The 23849-nt window shown below is 45.8% G+C and overlaps 2 protein-coding genes across 9 annotated transcripts in view; one reads left to right on the top strand and one right to left on the bottom strand.

Annotated features, from left to right (window-relative positions):
* LOC126378776 (T-complex protein 1 subunit eta) overlaps positions 1-23849 on the top strand; it is a 299946-nt gene that overhangs the window by 146552 nt on the left and 129545 nt on the right. The gene's annotated exons all lie outside the window — the stretch shown is intronic.
* The window catches only part of LOC126378771 (spectrin alpha chain), a 174234-nt gene that overhangs the window by 110798 nt on the left and 39587 nt on the right, over positions 1-23849 (bottom strand). For 4 of the 7 annotated variants that reach the window (XM_050027156.1, XM_050027154.1, XM_050027153.1 and 1 more), the window contains exons 2-3: positions 19109-19348; positions 15672-15844 (exon numbers count right to left, since the gene is read on the bottom strand). In XM_050027156.1, the coding sequence (XP_049883113.1) occupies positions 15672-15844; positions 19109-19193 (258 nt within the window). In that variant the 5' untranslated portion in view covers positions 19194-19348. The remainder of the gene's footprint in view (positions 1-15671; positions 15845-19108; positions 19349-23849) is intronic. The other 3 variants (XM_050027158.1, XM_050027152.1, XM_050027159.1) reach the window with 1 other exon arrangement.

The following is a 23849-nucleotide window of genomic DNA, read 5'->3' as shown; positions in this document are numbered from 1 at the left end:
TTTCGCAAACTGACTGTGTTCGCCGTAGAAGCAACAAGAAGCAAATTATGATTGTATTATGATTATATTATGATTGTATAATGATTGCCTAGAAATTGTAAATAGTTTGTAAGTTTTATTTTTAAAAATAAAGAGAAAGATAGGGACTGAGCGCGGCTTCACCGCTACACACCCCCGCCGCGCCCTTGCCCCGCCCCGCTTAGTGGGCGTTTTCCTATATATACACGCGCGCGGGGACTAGACTCTCATTCTTATTAGAATCACCACACGGGTAGGAGCTCTGATTCAACTCCAATCGGTGTTTAATTTCAACGACTCCTAATTTCAACGCCTACTAGTTTCAACTTACATCGATAACACTAACATCGATCACATCGATATCTGGTATAGTCTATAAGATTTATGTGGCAAGGATCGAAGGGGCCACATAAATTCTCCTTCGAGCCGGATTGAAGAAACAGCGGATATGAAGACTAGGAGCATGAAGTCCGTAGAAACTCGCCCAACGCCGACCGCCGCCGAGTCGGCACCCGCCGCCGCCGCCGCCGTCGCCCCCGTCGTCACGACTACGTCGACCACCGCCGCGTCAACGTCAGTCACGGCCGCCGTTAGGACTGCGCCGACCACAGCCGCGTCGACGCCAGTCACCGCCCCCCCGCTGACCAGGAAACCCAGCACAAGCCGTACAGCCACGGCTACCAGCACAGAGGACAGCTCGGGCACTACCGCAACGACGACGACGGGAACCGCCACTACTACGACGACTGCAACGACGACGGAGGAATCTACGGGGGAAAGCACGCACGACACGACACTACGGCCCAAGTCGGTGAAGCGTGCACCGACAGCGCCGCGTTCCTCAGCGTCGAAGGGACGTCGCCTGGCGCTGCTGAAGGCTAAAGAAGAATTGTTGAAGAAGGAAGTGGAGCTAGCGGCGGCGAAGATCGCCACATTAGAAGCGGAATCAGACGACGACGATACGGATATAGTCAGCGTGAGCGAAATGCAAGAGCGCACCAAGACGTGGGTGGACCAGCTTCCCGCCGCCGAGGAAGACCCGTCCCCCCCGCAGCCGTCCGCCGCCGCCGCCGTCCCCCCCGCTGCCGCCGTTTTCCCCGCTGCCACCGTAAAGGATCATGAGAAGCCGAAACACAGGAGTATAGAAGAGAAGCCAACAACTTTCGATTACAGTCAACTAGCGACAGCGATAGCATCGGCCGCACGAGCAGTACCAGCCGCCATCGCCCCGCGCTCCGTGCCTGAGCTGCCCATCTTCAGCGGAGCGTCGAGTGAATGGCTAGTTTTCAAGACCGCCTATGAAGAGACTGCAGTATATTTGACGGAGCAAGAAAACTTATCAAGACTACGTCGGAGCCTTCGGGGAGCAGCAAGAGATGCCGCCCAATGTTTATTCATCGGTGCAACCACGACTGCCGACGTGATGCGATTGCTGTCTACGCGCTTCGGGCGGCCGGACGCCCTCGTCATGGCCGAACTGGAGAAGCTGCGGGCCCTACCACGTCTGACCGAATCACCGAGGGACATTTGCACCTTCGCCACGAGGATATCAAACATTACAGCAACCATCAGGGCATTGAAGAAGACACATTACCTGCATAACCCGGAAGTAGTTCGACACGTAGTGGAGAAGATGCCGTCAGCACTGCGATATAGGTACTACGATTTTGCGGCCGAACAAGATGAAGAGGAACCAGACTTGATGAAGCTAGCAAGTTTCATGGAGAGAACAGCGGAGCGGTGCGGCAGCTTCGCGCCCGTGGAAGCCACACCAGTCGTCGACCGGCGGGAGCACACGTCCGCTCCACTGAGGCGGACAATGAGGACTCACCACATAGAAGAAAAGAAGATAAACGTCACGGCCGGTGACAATAGGAAACAATGTCCAGTCTGCGAAAAGGAAACACACCACGTCACCGAATGTGCAGATTTCAAGAAGACAGAGGTCAACGAGCGCTGGGAAACCGCGAAGAAACATAGGTTGTGTTTCCGCTGCCTGAAACGGAGGAAGTTCGGCCACACATGTCCCACGAGGAGGTGCGACGTCGGCGGGTGCAAGTACTCGCACCACCGCCTACTGCACTCCGAGCCGGAACAACGAGCGTCCATCCACGCGGGAACTCACATAGAAGAAGACCCAGTAATAGCCACTATAGCGTCGACAAGAGAAAGGAAGAATACTACAGCACTATTGAAGATTCTGCCGGTTCGTGTAAGTGGACCTAAGGGGACTCACTGCACGTACGCACTTCTCGACGATGGATCAACGTGCACATTAATAGAGGCGGCGGTGGCGGAACACATCGGCGTATCGGGACCTCCGGAGCCATTTTACATAGAAGGAGTAGCCGGGGCACGAGTGGACGCCGGCGCTTCGAGAAGAGTTACCTTCGACATCAGCGCGCCAGAGGACACGCACAGCTACAGCATCTCAGCGCGCACGATGAAGAACCTGCAGTTATCGCCGCAGAGCGTGCCGGCGTGCGCCGTGACGGGACAGAGCCACCTAGAAGACCTACAAGACCAGCTGACTTATCACCGGGGAACGCCAACCGTATTAATAGGACAAGACAACTGGCAGCTACTCCTGGCACATGAAGTCAGACGCGAGCAAGACAGCCAACTGGTCGCCGCGCGCACGGACCTAGGATGGGTGTTGCACGGAGTGCGGCACACACCGGCGGGAGGCCCCGCTCATCGAGTACATCACGCGAGGATCGTAGAAGATGATCAAGCAATAGAAAAACTGCTTCGAGACCACTTCGCATTGGAAGTCCTAGGAGTGGAACCGAAACATTTCCACACAGAGGAAGAAAGAAGAGCGCTTGAAACACTAGAGAGGACCACTCGCCGCACAAACGAAGGATACGAAACGGGCTTACTCTGGAGGAGCGACGACTACGACCCTCCTAATAGCTACGAAGCCGCCCTGAGAAGACTTCAAGCCATAGAGAGGAAGTTAGATCGCGATGAAGAAATGAAAAGGCGGTACGAGAAGCAGATGAACACGCTGATAGAGAACGGCTATGCAGAAGTCGCGCCCACGCCGCCGAAGGGAAAAACGAAGATTTGGTACTTACCACATTTTGCAGTTATGAACCCGCAGAAACCAGAGAAATTGAGGATCGTCCACGATGCGGCCGCAAAGGTGCGAGGAGTCAGCCTGAACGACATGTTACTGTCCGGGCCGGACCTACTTCGATCCCTACCAGGAGTGCTGATGAAGTTCCGGCAAAGAAGAGTGGCGGTGACGGCTGACATAAAGGACATGTTTATGCGGATCTCAATAAGGACGGAAGATCGAGACATGCAGCGCTTCCTCTGGCGCGGAAATAGAAGAGAGGGACCCCCTGTCGAGTATCGCATGAAGAGTGTAATATTCGGCGCTACTTCATCCCCCTGCACGGCAATCTTCGTGAAGAATAGGAACGCCGAACAATATAGAGAAGAATATCCGGCGGCGGCGGCGGCAATCATCAACAATCACTACGTCGACGACTACTTGGCAAGCTTCGATACGGAAGAGGAAGCAATACAAGTCTCCAGTCAAGTGGCCTATATACATAGCCGCGCCAACTACTATCTACAGAAATGGGCATCGAGCTCCAGACTCGTACTATCATCATTGGCGCCCGAGGCGAAAGAAGACATCGTCAAGCTTGCTCCCGAAAAGATACTGGGAATGATATGGTACCCAGAGCGCGACACGCTGTCCTTCAATATGAATGAAGCCCGGATACCCACCGACATACTACACGGCGAGCGCGTGCCAACGAAGAGGGAAGCGTTACGAACGACGATGTCACTCTACGACCCGCTGGGAATCGCCACGCCCGTGACCATACAAGCGAAGCGCATCATTCAGGACACCTGGCGCACCGGAATAGGATGGGACGACGCGCTGCCTACCCCCGAAGCAGAAGCATGGAAAAAATGGACGGAGCATGCGCGGCGCCTCTCACAACTAGCCGTACCTCGGTGCTATGCCTCGCTCACATGCGCCCGGTTCGTGGAGCTACACACCTTCGTGGACGCAAGCAGCTCTGCCTACGCCGCTGCGGTATACTGGCGAATCGTCGACGAGGACGGGAAAATACACATCTCGCTCATCGCCGGCAAAGGGAGAGTGGCGCCTATCAGCAAGATGACATCGATACCACGACTGGAGCTCCAAGCGGCCGTAATGGGCTGCCGCCTAGCCCGCACAGCGCAAGAGGAACACGACATCAAGCCTGCACGTCGTTACTTCTGGAGCGACTCTAGGACCGTCCTATCATGGTTGCGAACGGGACCACGAGCCTACAAGCCCTTCGTAGCTCATCGAGTCGCCGAGATAGCAGAGGAGACTAAGACAAACGAATGGCGTTGGGTATCAACGAGAGACAACCCGGCCGACGACGCTACACGAGGAACGCCGAAAGACTTCGCCTCCGAGCATCGTTGGTTCCGCGGCCCGCCTTTCCTGTATCGACCAGAAGACACCTGGCCGGCGGAGGACATCTCAGAGACTATTGAACACACAAACGAGGAGAGAGTGCACGCGACGACCGCCGCAGAAAGAACAGGGAAGGCGCTACCCGACATAACACGTTTTTCATCGTGGGCAAAACTACTACGTGTCACGGCGCGTGTCCTACAATTCATAGAAAAACTAAAAGGAAGAGAAAGGTGTGCCGCCGCTAGAAAACGCACCAAGAAACGTGCGGAGGAAGACCCGACGTGGAAGAAGGTACAGGCGCACAGAGAAACGGGACGAGGCACAGGACACAAACATGCGCCGAGACAGCAGAGAAAGATCGTGCCTCTCGCGGCACGATACTTGCATCGCGCACGGCAACTATGGATACGCGCCGTGCAGGAAGAGGCCTTCAGCGCGGAGCTAGAAGCTATAAGAAGAAAGAAGCCCCTGCCGGCCGACAGTCGACTCAAGCAACTGTCGATTATGATTGACGAAGAGGGACTAATACATCTACGCTCGAGGATCGCCGCCGCCGCCGACATCACAACAGAACAACGGGAGCCCGTCATCCTGGATGGAGACCACCGATGGACGCGGCTGTACATCAAGTGGGTGCACACGCAATTACACCACGGAGGGTTTGAAACAACGGCAAATGAGGTGCGACAGCACTACTGGGTGTTGCGCCTCCGCCACGCCGTGCGCAACGAACTGAAGAAATGCCAGGTCTGCCGCATCCGTCGGGCCACGCCAGCCCAACCATCGACAGGCAATCATCCAAGGAGCCGTCTAGCCCATCACCAGCGGCCCTTCACCTACACGGGGCTTGACTACTTTGGGCCCATGACAGTCACCGTGGGTCGCGCACGTCAGAAGAGGTACGGAGTCCTCTTCACCTGCCTAACCACCAGGGCAGTGCACCTGGAACTCGCCGGGAGCCTCAGCACCGACTCTGCAGTAATGGCACTGCGGCGCTTCATAGGCCGCCGCGGGTGCCCCACCGAGCTCTGGTCAGACCAGGGTACCAACCTGCGCGGTGCGGACGTCGAGATGAAGCACGCCGTCGAGGAGGCCATACAACAAGAAGCCTCCGCTCGCTTCATCACCTGGAAGTTCATCCCTCCTAGCGCGCCATTCATGGGAGGCGCGTGGGAGAGACTGGTCCGCAGCGTCAAATCAGCACTAGCCGTGGTGCTGCACGAGCGCGCGCCAAAAGAAGAAGTCCTGACAACGCTACTGGTGGAGGCCGAGCACACCATCAACAGTCGACCCCTCACACACGTGTCGACATCACCGGAGGACCCAGAGGCCCTCACTCCGAACCACTTCATCCTGGGAGGTCCATCACGGGTGCCGATGCCAGGCGCCTTCACGGAGGGCGACGACGCCGGCCGCAAAGACTGGAGGAAGAGCCAACGCCTAGCCGACATGTTCTGGGCGCGATGGGTACGGGAGTACCTACCTGAACTCCAACACCGGCGGGAGCCCCGAGCCAGCAAGGGTTCCATCTCCGTGGGCGATTTAGTATTGATCGCTGACGGCACGCTGCCTCGCAACTCGTGGCCGCGAGGTGTCGTCGTGGCTGCCTACCCCGGACCAGACGGCGAGACGAGGGCGGTCGACGTGAGGACAACGAAGGGGATCCTGCGGCGGCCAACGAAGAAGCTGGTCATCCTGCCAACATCGCCACCCGAGGACGGCGAACCGTAGATGGTCCAGCTGCGCGACGTGGTCATCGAGCTGCGCAGCTGCGGCGGGAGAATATGTTCGCCGTAGAAGCAACAAGAAGCAAATTATGATTGTATTATGATTATATTATGATTGTATAATGATTGCCTAGAAATTGTAAATAGTTTGTAAGTTTTATTTTTAAAAATAAAGAGAAAGATAGGGACTGAGCGCGGCTTCACCGCTACACACCCCCGCCGCGCCCTTGCCCCGCCCCGCTTAGTGGGCGTTTTCCTATATATACACGCGCGCGGGGACTAGACTCTCATTCTTATTAGAATCACCACACGGGTAGGAGCTCTGATTCAACTCCAATCGGTGTTTAATTTCAACGACTCCTAATTTCAACGCCTACTAGTTTCAACTTACATCGATAACACTAACATCGATCACATCGATATCTGGTATAGTCTATAAGATTTATGTGGCAAGGATCGAAGGGGCCACAGACTGGTTAGATATCTTAAATGTGGACTCTGTAGATGAAGCAATGGATATATTTTACTCCAAACTTTACGAGTGCTTGTCTTTATTCGTCCCCACTTACAATCCAAAACTTAACTCTTATTATCCAGTTTGGTACAGTACGGCCTTAATAAAGATTATAAAAAATAAATTTAATTTACATCGTAAATGGAAAAAGTACGGCAACCCACGCGATTATGACGAATTTTCCTTTTTGCGCTCTAGAGCTGAAAGGGTACAAAAGCAATGTTTTGATCGTTTTATTAATGACACTCAAAAGCTAATTCGCTACAAACCTAGATACTTCTGGAAATACATAAAATCAAAAAACGGCGGCTCTAATTACCCTAAAAAAGTTAAACTTCAGGACGTGGAGTATACGGGGGGTGACGCCATCTGTAGTGCGTTTAATAAGTTTTTTGAAAGCGTGTTTATACAGCCCCCTCAAGGCACCAACCACCAACAATGCTTGACCAACGATACTTACACTAGCCAGGAAATATTATCGTACATTGACGTCACTGAGGAAATTGTTTTTAAACTACTGACCTCGCTCGATAACAGTAAAGGCGCTGGCTCCGATGGTATCCCCCCTCTCTTCTTGTCATCGTGCGCTAAGAGTCTAGCTCAACCTCTGACTTATCTATTTCGTAAATCCTTAAAGGAATGTGTTTTCCCTAATATACTTAAAAATGCGCATATAATACCTATTCACAAAAAGGGCTCACGCTCTTCTGTTGAAAATTATCGCCCGATTTCTATACTCAATTCTATCAGTAAAATATTTGAAAAACTAGTTTACAGCCAGATTTACCCGCTTATCTCAAAACAAATCCCAGACACACAACACGGTTTTCTCAAGGGGCGTTCTACCATTTCTAACTTGGCGCCTTTTACAAATTATGTGCTAACGCATATGGGGGGAGGCGGGCAGGTTGACGTAGTATACACAGACTTCGAGAAGGCTTTTGATCGCGTCGATCATAACATTCTACTCCGCAAACTGCAAAACCTGGGTATACACGGAGACCTGCTCCGCTGGATCCAATCCTATCTGTATAATCGCTGTCAGGCCGTCGTGATTGGTGGGTTTAAATCAAATTACATCTCAGTGCCCTCAGGAGTGCCTCAAGGATCTCACCTTGGCCCTCTTTTTTATAACGCGTACATTTTTGACATCTCTAACTGTTTTAAGCATGCCAAACACTTATTGTACGCTGATGACAAAAAAGTTTTCATGAAAATTAACTGCACAGCCGACTGTGCACTTTTACAACGCGAGCTAGACTCTCTTTATAAATACTTTTAGGAATCAGAAGCAGGTTTGATTTTTTAAAAAAGAGGATTTAATTACCTAAATGAAAATTAACAAAAATAGTTTAGACTCTAAATATTACAAATAACTATACACAGCAAATAAGTACAAGACTCTAAATATTACAAATAACAATACACAGCAAATAAGTACACAGAGAAATTTAAATAAAGCAAACTCACGACCTCTTCGCACGACCGATGTTGACAGAGTGAGAGCGCGCCTCTGCTCGCCCCTACTTTTATAACGTCGGTCGCCCTACCACCTTCTTAACCCTAGGGAAAACCTAACACGGCCTCTCCTGACACCCTGACGTCCCCGTCAGGCTAAACCGCGTCATACTTCCGCTTAATCGAGTATAGGCATGTCTAAGCCCCGCGAAGGGCCCGGTCGCGGCTCTTCATGTTGCGTTGATGACCCAGGCTCCGTGGCATCTAACCTCACTGACGGGTCCAATTCAGGGTCGTCCATCGCAGCTTGCTCAGACTGGTCAGACTCCAAATAAAGTCCCGGCTGACTTTGCTCCGGGTCATTGTCGTCATTTCCTAAGGGGCAACATAAGCGTTAGGTGCGTACTTATGGATTTCATGCCGTGTAGTTAAGACTTTAGTTAAAGTTAGAGGTTAGAGGATTGTTAACACACAAATTGAATGTTTATGTTCCAAATTAACAGTCACAGAAGAGAACTTCTTGGGGTCGTCAAGAAGGTATCATCGTTTGTGAATAACACGCATCCCGCTGAGTACTAAAAATGGACCATTGAACATTCAGGTTATACACTGTTACATGCAACATTCATGCTTAATAAAAACACTGTGAACGCACATCCCACAGTGACTGATCGGTTTGCAAGGCCGACCAGCTTCCGAAGCTTCAGGAAGTCGTGGGTACACCCCAAAGGGTGCACCACACCGACAAGAAGGCCCAACACAGGAAGTCGTGGGTACACCCAAAGGGTGCACCACACCGACAAGAAGGCCCAACAAACGGTACCATTTCTCATAATAGGTACATCAGCCCCTCCAGGCTGCGCAGGTTGATCTCAGAACTCACCCTCGAAGAAGGCAGAGCAAGATTCGGGAGTCCATTCCCCTCTCCAAGGGACCATGTACTGGGCAGCTGCGTACGTGGACTTTCCATAGGATCCAGCCAGGAGCTTTAACTCATAGCGGTCGTTAGGCAGGACTCGCAGCACCCGATAAGGGCCACGCATGCCGTGGTCCAGCTTCCCCGTAGACTGGGCGAACTTAATAACGAAGACGTGGTCGCCTTCCTGAAACATACGGGGTGGACGACGTTCGCGATTAACGCGAGCATCCATGGTCCTCTGGTTATTGGACAACTGCTCGGCCGTCCTCTGTCTTGCCATCTCTCTTCTTGACTCGCGGTTGACGGCCGATGGTGCTTGCGCGACATCTCGTACCAGGGCTCTAATCGCTGGCGTGGCACTCTCATGTCCCACTAACAGATTTAAGGCAGAAGATTGTGTTGTTTTCTGCATAGTCAGATTAAGGATTAACTGAAGCTGCCACAGCTCATCAGCCCATTGACGCTTTTTGTAAGTGACCTCAATCCTGAGCATGTTTAACACGGTCCGCACGTATCGTTCTACCTGCCCGTTAGCTTGATGCATTTCGGGGGTTATATAATGGAGTTCTACACCCAAAACTTGCATCCACGACTTGAAGGCAGCACACTCCAGCATACGACCTCTATCACACACTATCAAGCGCGGAGTGCCAAACAACGATATAACATTTTTACAAACTCGTTGTAGTTCACTAAAATCTTGGCGCTGGATGGGCGTAAGTATGCAGTACTTAGTGAACGCATCAACTACTAACATTATGTGTTTATAGTCTTTACATTCAGGCAAGGGCCCCAGAACATCAACGTGAAGCGTATCAAAGGGAACATCGGGTTTCTGCCAGGAAGTGATGGGTTGGGGTGGAGCACGGGGAACCCGTTTGTGTGCTATACACGTCAAACAATGACTTATGTACTTCTTTACAAAAGCCCTAAGACCTGGGAACCAGAAATGCCTGAGGATCAGATGTATTGTTTTGTCTACCCCGATGTGGCAGTGCTCATCATGAAAAATTCGGAGGAGACTCAAGCGCTGGCCCTTAGGTATGTAGCACAGCAGTCTTGTCTCCTCTCCAACCTGACTATACCGGTAATAGAGCACCTCATTTTGCATTGCGTACCGCGATGAATCTAACTCACCCCGTTCCAAAGCCTGGATCATGTCATGGGTCTCTTTATCTCCAGCTTGAGCGATTTGAGCCCAGTTGCGCGGTCTCTCAATATTATTTACAACATTACATGGGTTACGGCTTAAATAATCTGCGTGTTGCAACATGGTGCCCTTTCTATACGATATAGTGAAATTAAAATCTTGTAAGTAAACCCACCATCTTGCAACGCGCGGTAACAAATCTCTCTTACTTTGCGTAGCTTTTAAAGCATTGCAGTCGGTCACCAATGTGAAGTGAGTACCCACTAGGTAATGTCTAAAGTGACGCAGTGCTTTTACCACAGCCAAGGTCTCGAGCTCATATGAATGGTACTTAGGCTCGGCACCCTTAGTGACCTGGCTGTAATAAGCAATCACACGCTTGCTCCTATTTTCGTGGACTTGTAATAGGATTGCACCATAGCCCAAACTACTCGCATCCGTGTGTACCTCGGTTGGCAAACTTGGGTCATATATAGCCAGCACGGGCGAGCTAGTCAAACTGGCAATTATGTCCTGCCTAACGCGTTCTTGCTCATGTTCCCAGACAAACGGAACCTCCTTGCGAGTTAAGCGCGCTATGCATGCCGTCTTAGTCGAGTAATTTGGGATATATTTGCGGAAATAGCCCGCCAATCCCAGAAATTGGCGTACTTGCTTCACACTTCGTGGCGGACTAGATCTAACTAAAGCCTGAACCTTACCCGGCGAGGGTCGAACTTCGCCATTAGATATCACACGCCCCAGGTACTCAATTTCAGTGCACAAGAATGAGCATTTCTTAAGATTTATAGAAAAGCCCGCCTTGGTCAAGGTTGCTAGAACCTCTCTCAAGATCTGCAGCCCTTCATCTACAGTATCGGAAAGTATTAAACAATCATCTATGTAGACTAAAACTTTTCCCGCCGCTATAAAATCACGGAGTGCAGTGCTTATGATTCGTTGGTACACAATGGGCGCGTTGGCTAAACCATAGGGCATTTTGAGATACTCATAATGCCCTTCGGGCGTTACAAAGCCGGTGAGGGGCACGGATTCCTCGTCCAAACGGATCTGGTGAAATCCCGTAGCCATATCTAACGTGGTGAAGAACTTACACTTACCTAGACGGTCTACGTGATCGTCGATCAATGGTAACGGATACCTATCCTTGACCGTTATCTTATTAAGTGCCCGAAAGTCTACACACATCCTGTCGGAGCCGTCCTTCTTTTTGACCAACAAAATAGGGCTAGAATAGGGCGACTCCGACTCACGTATAACACCTTTGGATAAAAGGTCCTGAATAATTTCCCGGACTTTCAATTTTTCGCTATAAGACATCTTATAGGGGCGATAATTTACAGGAATGTCGCTGCTGAGTTGAATACGCATACATCCCGTAGTAACAGTCGAAGATGCAGTGCCCGAAATCATGTGTTTCGAGTATTCATTTAAAATCTTTTCTAATTTAGTTAAGTCATCACCGGTTAACGACGAATTAATTCCCGGTTGCGTATTCGACTCAACAGTTGACACCGTCAATGGTTTTGAATCGCGGACAATACGTTGAGTGTGCTTCGTACGTATGTAAACAACACCTTCCCTATTGAGTACATCTGTACCAATGATGACAGGAGTATTCATGCATTCGTCCGGTACAACTAACAAGTCTACTTCTAAAGAAATCCCTTGCAACTCGATTGTGAGCGTCACATATGAATTGATTTGAGTGATGGACTCGCCTATACCCTTTATCTGACAACTAGTAGTTTTCTTTGCACAAGAGAAATGATTCACAACCGACGAGGATATTAACGAAATACCAATTGCACCACTGTCAATTAAGATATCGACCGGAATACCCTGTATGATTCCTACGATAATATCGCTACGATTATGCAAAGGGGCAGAGCAAAAGTTAACATTCTTTTTGCTTCGCTGTTGGTCAGAACGTTGTTTTGCAAAACATGACTTAATATCATGGCCCGGCTTCTTACAATACGCACACGTTACCGAGCCCGGATTGGTTCTATTTTCGGATTGTGTATTACTCGAGCTAGTCGTTGGTTTGTTCAGTTTAGGGCATGCGATTTGTCTATGACCGGGTTCGCCACACCCGTAGCACTTCCCTGTACCCATAACTGTTCGGATGAACGGCTTCTTGAAACCCTGTGACTTGATGTGCCCGTGATCTTTATTAAAAATAGCTTGACGGCCTACACGCACATCAGCAGACTTATTTTTTTGAGGTTTCACAAATGTAGCTAAATAATTGACTAAGTCAGTGGGTTTCAAGTTGGCGTTTATTGCGGTAGCCTTAACTTGAGGGTCAGTGACACCCCTTAATATAATCTCCGTGGTCAGGTCATCGCTAAGGCCCCTAACGACACGCAGGCGTAGGAGCGACTTACGGGCATACTCTGCATAAGTCTGGTAATTGTCGGAATTGGTGGACATAACATCGAATAATATGCCTGCGGAGTCTACTTTTTTAACACACAAGGGTTTAAAATCCGCTTTAAAATTAGTCCATGTGCGATCATTCGACACCCACTCGTTAAGCCATGATTTAGCGTCACCTTTAAGGCAATTGCCTATACGTGAGAGACATTCACGATCATCCCATTTGTTGACCACCTTGGCCCTGTCTACCTCGCTGAACCATGAGTCGACATTGTGAATGCTGGGGTCGAAATTTGACACATAATAACTGCTAGTACCCGCAGCTTTCAATGACTGAATGGCCTCTACAATCTGCTCCGTTCCGTGCCCAACGGTGGGCTCGACCGATGCCGGAACACGCGAACGCCTCTCTAAGGCTTCTAAGCGGGAAAATACCGCGTCCCAGGACTCGCAATTACTCCGCAGCGGGGGTACAGGAGGCGTGTGCGCTGTTCGCGAGTGCTCGTAGTCATCCAAGACAGGAGCAGGGCGATTCGTACGTCCTAACAAATTTTCGTCATAGCGACCGCGTGAGCGCCCATTCCGGGAACAGCGAACACGTGAGCGTCCCTCGCGACAGCGCGCGCGTGATTTCGATCGCCGGCCACGTGAACACTTATGATGCGGTGAACGAAAGCGCGAATGGCTACGCGAGGGCCGCCCCCGAGAACGCCGATCCCGAGAACGTCGGTTCCTTTGGCGTTGAGATCGCGGCAAGCGCGTACGCGAATGACTACGTGAGCGCCGGGAAGACGATGAGGAACAAGATGTCGTGGGACTGCACGAGTACTGAGAACGCGGCGGATGAATTGGCGATCTTTCTCGGTACCGGGATCGCCTATCACATGACGTGGACGAACGGCGATTGCGCGAATGCGAACGACTTTGCCTATTCATTTTTATAACTCACTTAAGTCACAGTAAACACGATAGCGTAAAACCCGTTTAAAACGGAAACGAGTTGACGTAAACAAGTCTACTAAACAAAATTACTCCGCCTAAAATTGTCACAAATAGAATCTAGTCGTCGTAAACAAGTCTACCTTCGAATGACTTTAAGTTTTTTTTTTTTTTTTTTTTTAAAAAGGAAAAACAAACAAGAATGAACCAAAATATTTCAGAGTTAGAAGATAGTGTCAGAAATGTATATGTGGGATTGAATTCTTTATCCCACTTCTGATTTTAGGAATCAGAAGCAGGTTTGATTTTTTAAAAAAAGAGGATTTAATTACCTAAATGAAAATTAACAAAAATAGTTTAGACTCTAAATATTACAAATAACTATACACAGCAAATAAGTACAAGACTCTAAATATTACAAATAACAATACACAGCAAATAAGTACACAGAGAAATTTAAATAAAGCAAACTCACGACCTCTTCGCACGACCGATGTTGACAGAGTGAGAGCGCGCCTCTGCTCGCCCCTACTTTTATAACGTCGGTCGCCCTACCACCTTCTTAACCCTAGGGAAAACCTAACAATACTATATAGACAATAGAATCACGGTCAGTGTAGCCAAATGTCAAACCATCAGCTTTACACGTAAATGCAATCCCGTCATATTCAATTACAACTTTAATGGCGCGACAATCGAGCGAGTCAAGTTGGTGCGTGATCTGGGCGTGTATTTCGACGATAGAATGACTTTATCAGACCATGTGGAACGGACTGTTCGAAGGGCATATCGCAACATGGGATTTGTTATAAGAACCTGCAAACCATTTACGTGTCCCATAAGCTTTAAAGTAGTTTACTTTGCGTACGTGCGAAGTGTCCTGGAATATGCGTGTTCTATTTGGTCACCCTGTTACGAAAAATACATTGGCCGTCTAGAAAGTATACAGAAGAAATTTTTAAAGCACTTAAATTTTAAAACACGCAATGGTAATAAATCTTATTTGGACAGCTGTCGGGATCATAACATCCTCACATTGCGGGAGCGTCGTGAACAGCTCGATATCTGTCTTTTGTATGACATCCTTTTAAACCGTATTGACAGCCCTGAAATGGTTGTGAATATCCACTTCAACGCACCAAAACGACGTACAAGGCACACGTCACTCTTTGCGGTCCCTTTTCACCGTACTAATTATGGTAAGAACTCAGTATTTGCGCGTATAGTCACTCTGTACAACAATAAATTCTCAAACATAGATTTATTTTCTATCTCAAAGGCTGGCCTTAAAAATCAGGTAATCAAACAAATCTTATCCATCAGAGACGGTGATACATAACACAACATACATATCTACACGCACACACACACACACACACACACGCACACGCACGCGCACGCGCACGCACACGCACACGCACACGCACACGCACACGCACACGCACACGCACACGCACACGCACGCACGCACGCACGCACGCACGCACGCACGCACGCACGCACGCACGCGCACACACACACACACACACCCATGCTTCATTTTGTATTCTTGTTGAAGCTTTATCCACTTAGATTAGTCTGAAAAATTATAATGTGGTTAACTATAATTGGTTTCACAAAAATTGTACTCTCTTAATTATACATATAACAATGAACTGTTGTTAACCCGAATATGTAAAAATAAAAATAAAAAATAAAATACTTTTGCGGTGCCCTTACAGGGTGTCACATGATTGTACATTATTTACTTTAAGAACTGTAAGCCACCATGTGACATGCAACAAATAAATAAATAAATAAATATATTGAGCGCTTGGACCAATAAACGATACGAATGCTATGTACGTAGATGGACGTCAAACGGCTATTGGTCGAAGGCCTCGATATGATTCCGTGCAGAGCCTACAGGGGGGTTAAAATGGCCACATCGAAGCAATTCATCTAAGAAAGCAATATTGCTATTTGACAGTTGTTTGCATTGCGCACTTACTTTTATATGTGCAAATGTCAAATTGCAATATTGATTTCTTAGATGAATTGCTTCGATGTGGCCATTTTAACCCCCCCTGGTTTTCTTATGCCATGGTTTTTTATATGAAGCCTAGTTTATATGTATATGAGTGTACCTTCTGCAGGAAGCTGTTGACCCATTTCGTGAAGGTCTTCTTCTGGATGTGCAGGCGTTCCTCTTGCAGCGCTTTGATGCGGCCCTGCTCGAATTTGAGCGCGTCCTCTCGTTGCGTCATGTTTGTACGCTGCTGCACAATCGTCGCGTACCCTCCCGGCTCATACTGTGGCCCTGGAGGGGGAGAAATATGACCATTAGAAAAAACATCATCATCATAAATTCTTCAACTGTAGTATACCATCAGTGAAGCGGAATTGGCAGAAAGATATTAGTTGGTTGGGAGTATCATGCGTTGTAATTACGTGCACATACATAAACAGCCTATATACATCCCACTGCTGGGCACAGGCCTCCCCTCAATCAACCGGAGGGGGTATGGAGCATACTCCACCACGCTGCTCCAATGCGGGTTGGTGGAGGTGTTTTTACGGCTAATAGCCGGGACCAACGGGTTAACGTGCCCTCCGAAGCACGGAATCATCTTACTTTTTCGGACAATCAAGTGATTCAAGCCTGAAAAGCCCTTACCAAACAAAGGACAGTCTCACAAAGTGATTTCGACAATGTCCCCATCGGGAATCGAACCCGGCCCTCCAGATCGTGAGCCTAACGCTCTAACCACTAGACCACGGAGGCTGTAATTACGTGATCGCAGGCATTTTTCTACTTGCTTCTATCCCGGACATTGTAGGCGACTAGTTGATTTTTTCGTGAAATGTGTTTGTTATGTTTGCATAGGTACCTAGTTTATTTAGCTATCTAATGGCCCCGATTCGTGCAGACACCGCCTAATTTTATTTTAAGTTATATTCGTCATTTTCATATCCTTCGAAAACGAAAGGGACGGATGATTCACAGCTCTTAATTTTAGGAAGAATGAGTAAATGAATGAATAACCCGGGCGAATCAAAAAGGTACGTCGCTGGTATGCAATCCATTTGACGTGCTGTCTACTTAACTGTGTCGGGTTATTGACGGATGTAAAATTTTTAGACGGTTGGTTTAGATTTGTGCTTAAAATTGACGTGTGTTCCATAAATTTTATGTCGATTACCCGTCCCTTTCCTTTTCGGCGGATAAGAAAGTGACAGATATAACTTAAAATAAAATTAGATGGTGTTTATAGGAATTAGCACCATTGTTGCTGTATGACCGACATATACCGAAGTCTATCTGTGGACACCTATAATTCGCTCTTTTGTGATTTATATTCATGTTTATACTATTTGATGTAGCTTTTGGTTTTCCTATAAATAAATAAAATAAAAATAAAGACGTTTAAGAAAAAGTAACTGATTTGACTGGTTGGAAATTAGCCTTATTGTATTAGTATTCCTACAACGATTGCGTACGCGTGTATGTGCTTTCTAAAATGCTGTTGGCGATCCAAAATCGATTTCGAAAAGGACGTGATTTGAATTAAATTGAACTGAATTAGCCTTCATAATCGAATCGAACCCCTGTTGGGATGTATTTTGATGTATTTGTATTTATATATTTCTATTTTTGACCTTCACAATGTGGTGTAACTTTCTACATTAGATTTTCAATTCCTTTATAGAATAAACAATGCATAAGTAAACATGCAACCGTGCTGGAAAGAGTTGAAGAAAAGAGAACCATATTGAAGACTAAAGAGAACCGGAGAGGAAATATGATTGGCCACCTGATACGACACGATTCATTTATAACAAACATAATAGAAGGAAAAATTTAAGAGAAGAGAGGAAGGGGTAGACCTAGGATAACATTTATGAAACAAATCTAAGAGAAGGTGCAGGTCGTGTCGTATCGGGAGGTGAAGGTTTTGGCGGGAAGAAGAGAGGAATGGCGATTACTCCACCGACAAGAGCGCAGCTCTTAAATAGAGACAGAGAGAGAAGTAAACATAACATCGGAACTATTTCGATTTTTTTGTTAAGAAGTGTATTATGAAACAAAGTGATCCATCTAACTATCATCATCACCAGCCCATTAACGTCCCCACTGATGGGGCACGGGCCTTCCCTATGGATGGATAGGGAGATCGGGCCTTAAACCATCACGCGGGCCCAGTGCGGATTGATGGTTATTAACGACTGCTAATGCCGACGGCTTAGCTTAGCACGGAGGAGCTCGCGCGGAAAACTATTTTTTTTGTGGTCACCCATCCTATGACCGTCCTTTGCGAAACTTGCTTAACTTCAACAATCGCAGACCGAGCGCGTTTACCGCTGCGCCGCCGAGCTCCTCACATCTAACTATATCAATTGATATTTTTTTGTTTCAGTGGTAAACTTTATGCCTGACTGGATACAAAGCTAGTCGCCAAATAAACTGGATACAAAAAGACTCCAGGCGGAACTTATGAACACGGTACAATAGCGTATCGCGCATGCGCAGACGTGACGCATTTGAGATAACTATAGAAGCATTGTCGCGACGTTGGTCGCGATATGTAAATAGTGTAAATATTACAAATAGCAACATGGCGCAAGTTCCGAAGGTTTGTCTATGGTGAGTTAGAATTTGTCAGTTTTTGAATACTTAGTGAAAGAGAATATAAATCACTATTTTTACTTAATGGTTGTAAGAAGTCCCGCCACACAATCTCAGCACACTTCTTACAACCATTAAGTAAAAATAGTGATTTATATTCTCTTTCACTAAGTATTCAAAAACTGACAAATTCTAACTCACCATAGACAAACCTTCGGAACTTGCGCCATGTTGCTATTTGTAATATTTACACTATTTACACATCGCGACCAACGTCGCGACAAGCATTATTTCGTAAAAGATTGTGCATTTCATTTAACTGAAGATCTAACCATAATTACACTTCAGGGGTGGTTAAATGGCCACATCGAAGCGATTCATCTAAGAAAGCAATGTTGCTATTTGACATTTGCGCATATAAAAGTAAGTGCGCAATGCAAACAAATGTCTGTTTTTGCCCGCTGTTTAGATTCCAAAATTGAATCGCATAATTATTTACCTGACAATTTTCGAATAAGTATTTAAAAAAAATACAAACGCTTATTATCGACAAAAGCTTTATATAATAGAAAAAAAAAACATTATTCTTCATTAATTTAACATTTCGCGCGAACACGATTGTTCACATGTCATTTTGCCCGGTGACGTCACATTTCTATATACAAAGAAAGTGTCAAACAGTATAACTTGAAACCTGACATATAGTTTTTGTTTATTTCGTGATTTGTGACGTCACACGAAGCTCAATCATGGCGCCCGTGTTTCGGGTCTTGTAACACACAGATAAAAAACATCTTTCTTATTTTGTAAAAATTTAATATTTTAAAAATTATCTTAATAAAATATAATATTGGATGATTATCGTTGAATGATAAACTACCATATGCGACATATTTTATATTTTATTGTCAAGTAGCCAATTTCGTACCATGACGTTTTAAAATAACAATAATTTACCATATCGCCTGGAAGGTTGGTAATCCTGATAGGAGTGGAAGGAGACATTGCTGAGCTGCCTCTGCATCGCATCACGTTCGCTCATTCGGTTGGTTGCACTGTCTCGCACTTTTATCTTACTGGCTCAAAAGGCGAGTGCCCCAAGCCTTATATAAAAAAAAAATCGTTTCGTAACGTTGGTAGCACTGTGATTTAAATTTGTTTTGGCGCACTCTCACTTTGGATTCTTTGGTTTTTATTCTGTGGAATAAGTTTAGGTTTAATTTTAAGTTTTCTTGTGGATTTTTCGAATGGGATTGGTCATTGTCATATTAACTATGCTATGGGCTTGTAGATAAAAGGAAAATTCAGCTTAAATCTAATAATTCCGCTATGTAACCATGTTAGAGGACTCTGCACACTTTTCTTTGACAGTTTCTGGAAGACGACTTGAACAGTCAATATTCCAATTCCAACAGTCCTTATGAAATTCGTGATAACCCTATTTGTAGAACGCGTGATTTACATCCTGGTGTCACAGGTTCGTAGCCTGCCTCGGGCTGTAAACCAATGAATTTGACTTTATCTCTTCTTGTCGCGTGGGTTGAGAGGTGGATGACCAACCTCATCCACCCTGGTGTCAGGGTTATTACTAAGCCGCCAAAGGCCCCTGACGTGACTCAAATAACGACTACGTACTTACATCAGTAAGTAGTAACCGGGACCAACGGCTTAACGTGCGTTCCGAAGCACGGATCATTTTACTTCTGGACAATCAGGTGATCAGTCTGTAATGTCCTAACCGAACTAGGGATCACACAGAGATTTTTGTGATTTGCCCCACCGGGATTCGAACCCGGAACCTCCGGATCGTGAGCACAACGCTCAACCACTGGACCACGGAATCTGTTATTTGACTTGGATCATAGGATTTGTGCCCGGTTAATGGCAACAGGATTGCCATCTATTACCTGAGACTTAATCATAGCTGGCGAAGAGTCAGTGTTAGTAATCATACATCTCTGATTACCCCTTAGGGTTTACAGAGGTGAAGCTATGTTATGTAAAAAGACATACACACACACATTACACTCGAAAAACATTACCCTCCTCCTTGGCAGTCAGGTATTTATTTTTATTTATTTATTTAAAAGGTACACACAACAGGTAACAATCATGACATGCGAAAATAAAAGGTAACAGATGTGGGTAATAACTAGATTGAAACCCAAAACGTGTATACACGGCATGGTTAGGAAATTTTGTAACGTGAGGTTAGTTGCAGTTAAATGCTAAAAAGTGGTTAATTACTAAATAACAACAAAATAAAACAAGGAAAAAAAAGTGAAAAAAAAAGTGAAAAGAAACATTCCGTCTCGGAGGGCAAGCATGGTTAACTACTTTTGTTAGGCACATGGTATTGCTGGCTGAGGACTTCTAGACAGGTACGTTTGTAGGGTCCAACATATCTGTTGAACACATCCAATTTAGGGTGGAACTTGGACAACTCATTGTAAAGCCGACACATTCGGACAATGGGATTGAAATATGAGGTGTTGTTTTTGTAGACATGGAGTAAAAATGTTTTGGGATATCTGAGGTTATGTTTACTTTGAATACTGAAATCTAACAGGGATAGAATAGTTGGGGAATCGAGCATACTGTGAATAATTTTATGTAAATATATAAGGTCTTGAAGGTGTCGCCTAATATACAAAGGTGTAATCTTAAAGTGACATAGTCTTTCATTGTACGAAGACAGACATCTGCCCAGGCCACACCTGTACGACAAGATTTTCAGGCACTTATTTTGAATGCGTTCAATGGCGTCAATGTGAACGTTATAGAAGGGAGACCAGATAATAGACCCGTACTCCAGCATGCTTCTCACAAGGCTATAATACAGTGCAAGAAAACTTTGCTGGTTTTTGAAACTGCGCGATATTCTAGTGATGAAACCCAGCGTACTAAATGCTTTATTGGTGATATGATCATAGTGTTCCCGAAAGCTCAGTTTTGAATCAAAAAGGATTCCCAGATCTCTAGCCACAGTTCGTCTTTGAATTGACTGCCCTTCAATTTTATAGTCCAAAACGCTGTGCTGACGCTTATTGCTAAAAGTTATTACAAAACATTTATTGATATTTAAGAACATTTTATTGCGTTTACACCAGTCAGAAACAGCATTGAGGTCATCCTGAATTGCATTTGCGTCATTTTGGTTCGTAACGGATTTGTATATTTTAAGGTCATCGGCGTAGAACAGACAGGGGCATTTTAGACTTTCAGAGAGATCATTTATAAAAGCTACAAAGAGAAGAGGACCAAGGTGGGAACCTTGGGGAACCCCTGATTTGACAATAACCGGGCCAGACAGGTAACCTTTAAGTGCCACGAGCTGGGTCCTGTTTGCCAAGTACGACTGAATCCATCTGAGCAAGCACCCATGAATTCCGTAGTTGTGCATTTTTTGACAAAGCAACACATGATTGACTTTATCAAAAGCCTTTTTGAAGTCTGTATATACCGAGTCCACCTGCCCCCTTCCAGCCAAAACTTGACATAAATAATTTTTATATACTAATAAGTTACTAATAGTTGACCTATTTCTAAGGAAACCATGTTGGTTAAAAGATATGACTGAAATGATTTGATGATACAAGTAGTCATATACCACAGACTCAAAAAGCTTAGCTATACAAGATAGCAAGCTAATCGGCCTATAATTTTCACAGTTTGTCTTATCATCTCCCTTATGGATCGGAACAATATATGCTGACTTCCACGCAGCTGGGAAATCTCCAGACTTCAAAGACATATTAAATAATAGTGTCAAGGGACTACAGAGTTCATTAGCGCACTCCTTAATGAATTTTGGGGGAAGTCCGTCTGGACCTGCACCTTTATTGTTATCCAAGACTTTCATTTTGCTCAGCAGGTCCTTCTCAGAAAGCGTGATGTTAGCCAAGGAATTCGTGTCTATAACAGAATATTCAGGATTAACTGGACCACCAGCAGGAGCTACGTCATCCTCGAATACAGAAGCGAAATACATTGACAAAAGTTCACATATTTCCTTAGGACCAGAGGCAAGTTTGTCACCTAATCTCATAACCTGAGGTATACCCGAACCGCGTCTCTTACTCTTAACAAAACGCCAAAACGCTTTGGTATCATGCTTAACTAGAGAGTCTTCAATACTTGCTACAAACAAGTTGTAGCATGATGTAGTCATCTCTTTACACCTTCCTCTTAACATAGAAAATGTGTCGTAGTCTCGCGGGTTCTTGAATTTTTTGTAACGCTTATGATACTTATTTTTTTCATTTAAGCATTTTATAAGGGCTAGTGAGTACCAGATTGGGTATGTATCTGAAACGTCTCTTTTGTAGGGCGCATATTTACGTACAATGTTATAAATGACATCATAGAAGTCGTCAACTGCCCTGTCTACTTCCGTATGCTCACCCAGTTTAGCGAACCAATCCACATCACTGATTTCAGCCCTCAGTCCTTCATAATCGCATTTATTAAAGTTTAACACTTTAACACGATTAGGTTTAATAGTTGGCTGAAAACAAGAGATTGATAACTCAATTCTGAGAGGCGGATGATGTCGGTCTGGATGAACCAAAGGTAGTTCCTTGTCAACTTTTATCAAGTCAGATGTAGAGAGAACTAGGTCCAAAATACGACTATTATCATTAAGAATATTATTAAACTGAACGAGGTCACATAGAGATATAGTATCCAGAAGATTGGAAGTATTAGAGTTGTACGGGCCAAAAGGTGTCATTTTAACAGAAGAAGGAATTTGAGACCATGATATTTCTGGAGTATTAAAGTCACCTATTAATAAAATAACATCATCGTTGGGTATATCTAGGATGGTTTTTTGGGTATTGTTATAGAATGCCGTAAGCTTATTTTTGTTTAGATCCGGGGGAAGATAGCACACACATAGGTGTAGATTAACACAAAGTGAGCCAGTAGATACGGGATACACAGAGATCCAAATGTCCTCAGCCTCGCTTTCCCAAGTTGACTGTCTAACAACATTAAAACAATCCTTAATTGCGACAAGAACACCACCACCCTCGGTCTTCTCACTACTAGAACTTGCCCTATCCCTTCGAAACACAATGTACCTACTATCTAATATTTCTCTATCGAGCACACTTGAGTTCAAATTTGTTTCAGTTAAACATATGATATCGTGATTGATATTTAAAGTATTAAGATAAATTTCAGTAGTCTTTGATCTTATTCTATTTACATTTTGATAGAAAATATCCATAACTTATAGAGAAAAGGTTCCAAATTATAGCTACATAATACACACATGAAAGAAAATTAATGAACAGTGTTTAGGCTAAATTTTTAAGAGTATCCAAGTTCTTCACTAAGATTACACAAGAACCTTCATCTTTGCGCAGATAAACTCGACCGAACTTAACCCAGACGTAGGTGTATTCATGAGCCTTGGCGTACTTCCGAGCAGTTGCATGTAGCTCCTTGCATTCCGCCGATAGGTGTTCGACTACGTATATATTCATTTTATCGCCAGAAATCCCCAAGTGCGATGAGTTGAGAATGTTGCCCTTGTTGTCCTTATTAAATCTCCTGACTGCAGATATAACCACGTCGCGATGACGCTCGGATGGGAAGGTCACAATAATATTACGGGGTCGCTTGGACGTTGGATCCAACTTGGCTACTCGACGAATCCCACGAATATCCGTCTCACCAATAGGCGCATTGA

Source organism: Pectinophora gossypiella, chromosome 27 (assembly GCF_024362695.1).
Source record: "Pectinophora gossypiella chromosome 27, ilPecGoss1.1, whole genome shotgun sequence".
Lineage (NCBI taxonomy): Eukaryota > Metazoa > Arthropoda > Insecta > Lepidoptera > Gelechiidae > Pectinophora > Pectinophora gossypiella.
The sequence above is the reverse complement of the archived record's forward strand: the minus strand, read 5'-3'. Positions and strand labels throughout refer to the sequence as shown.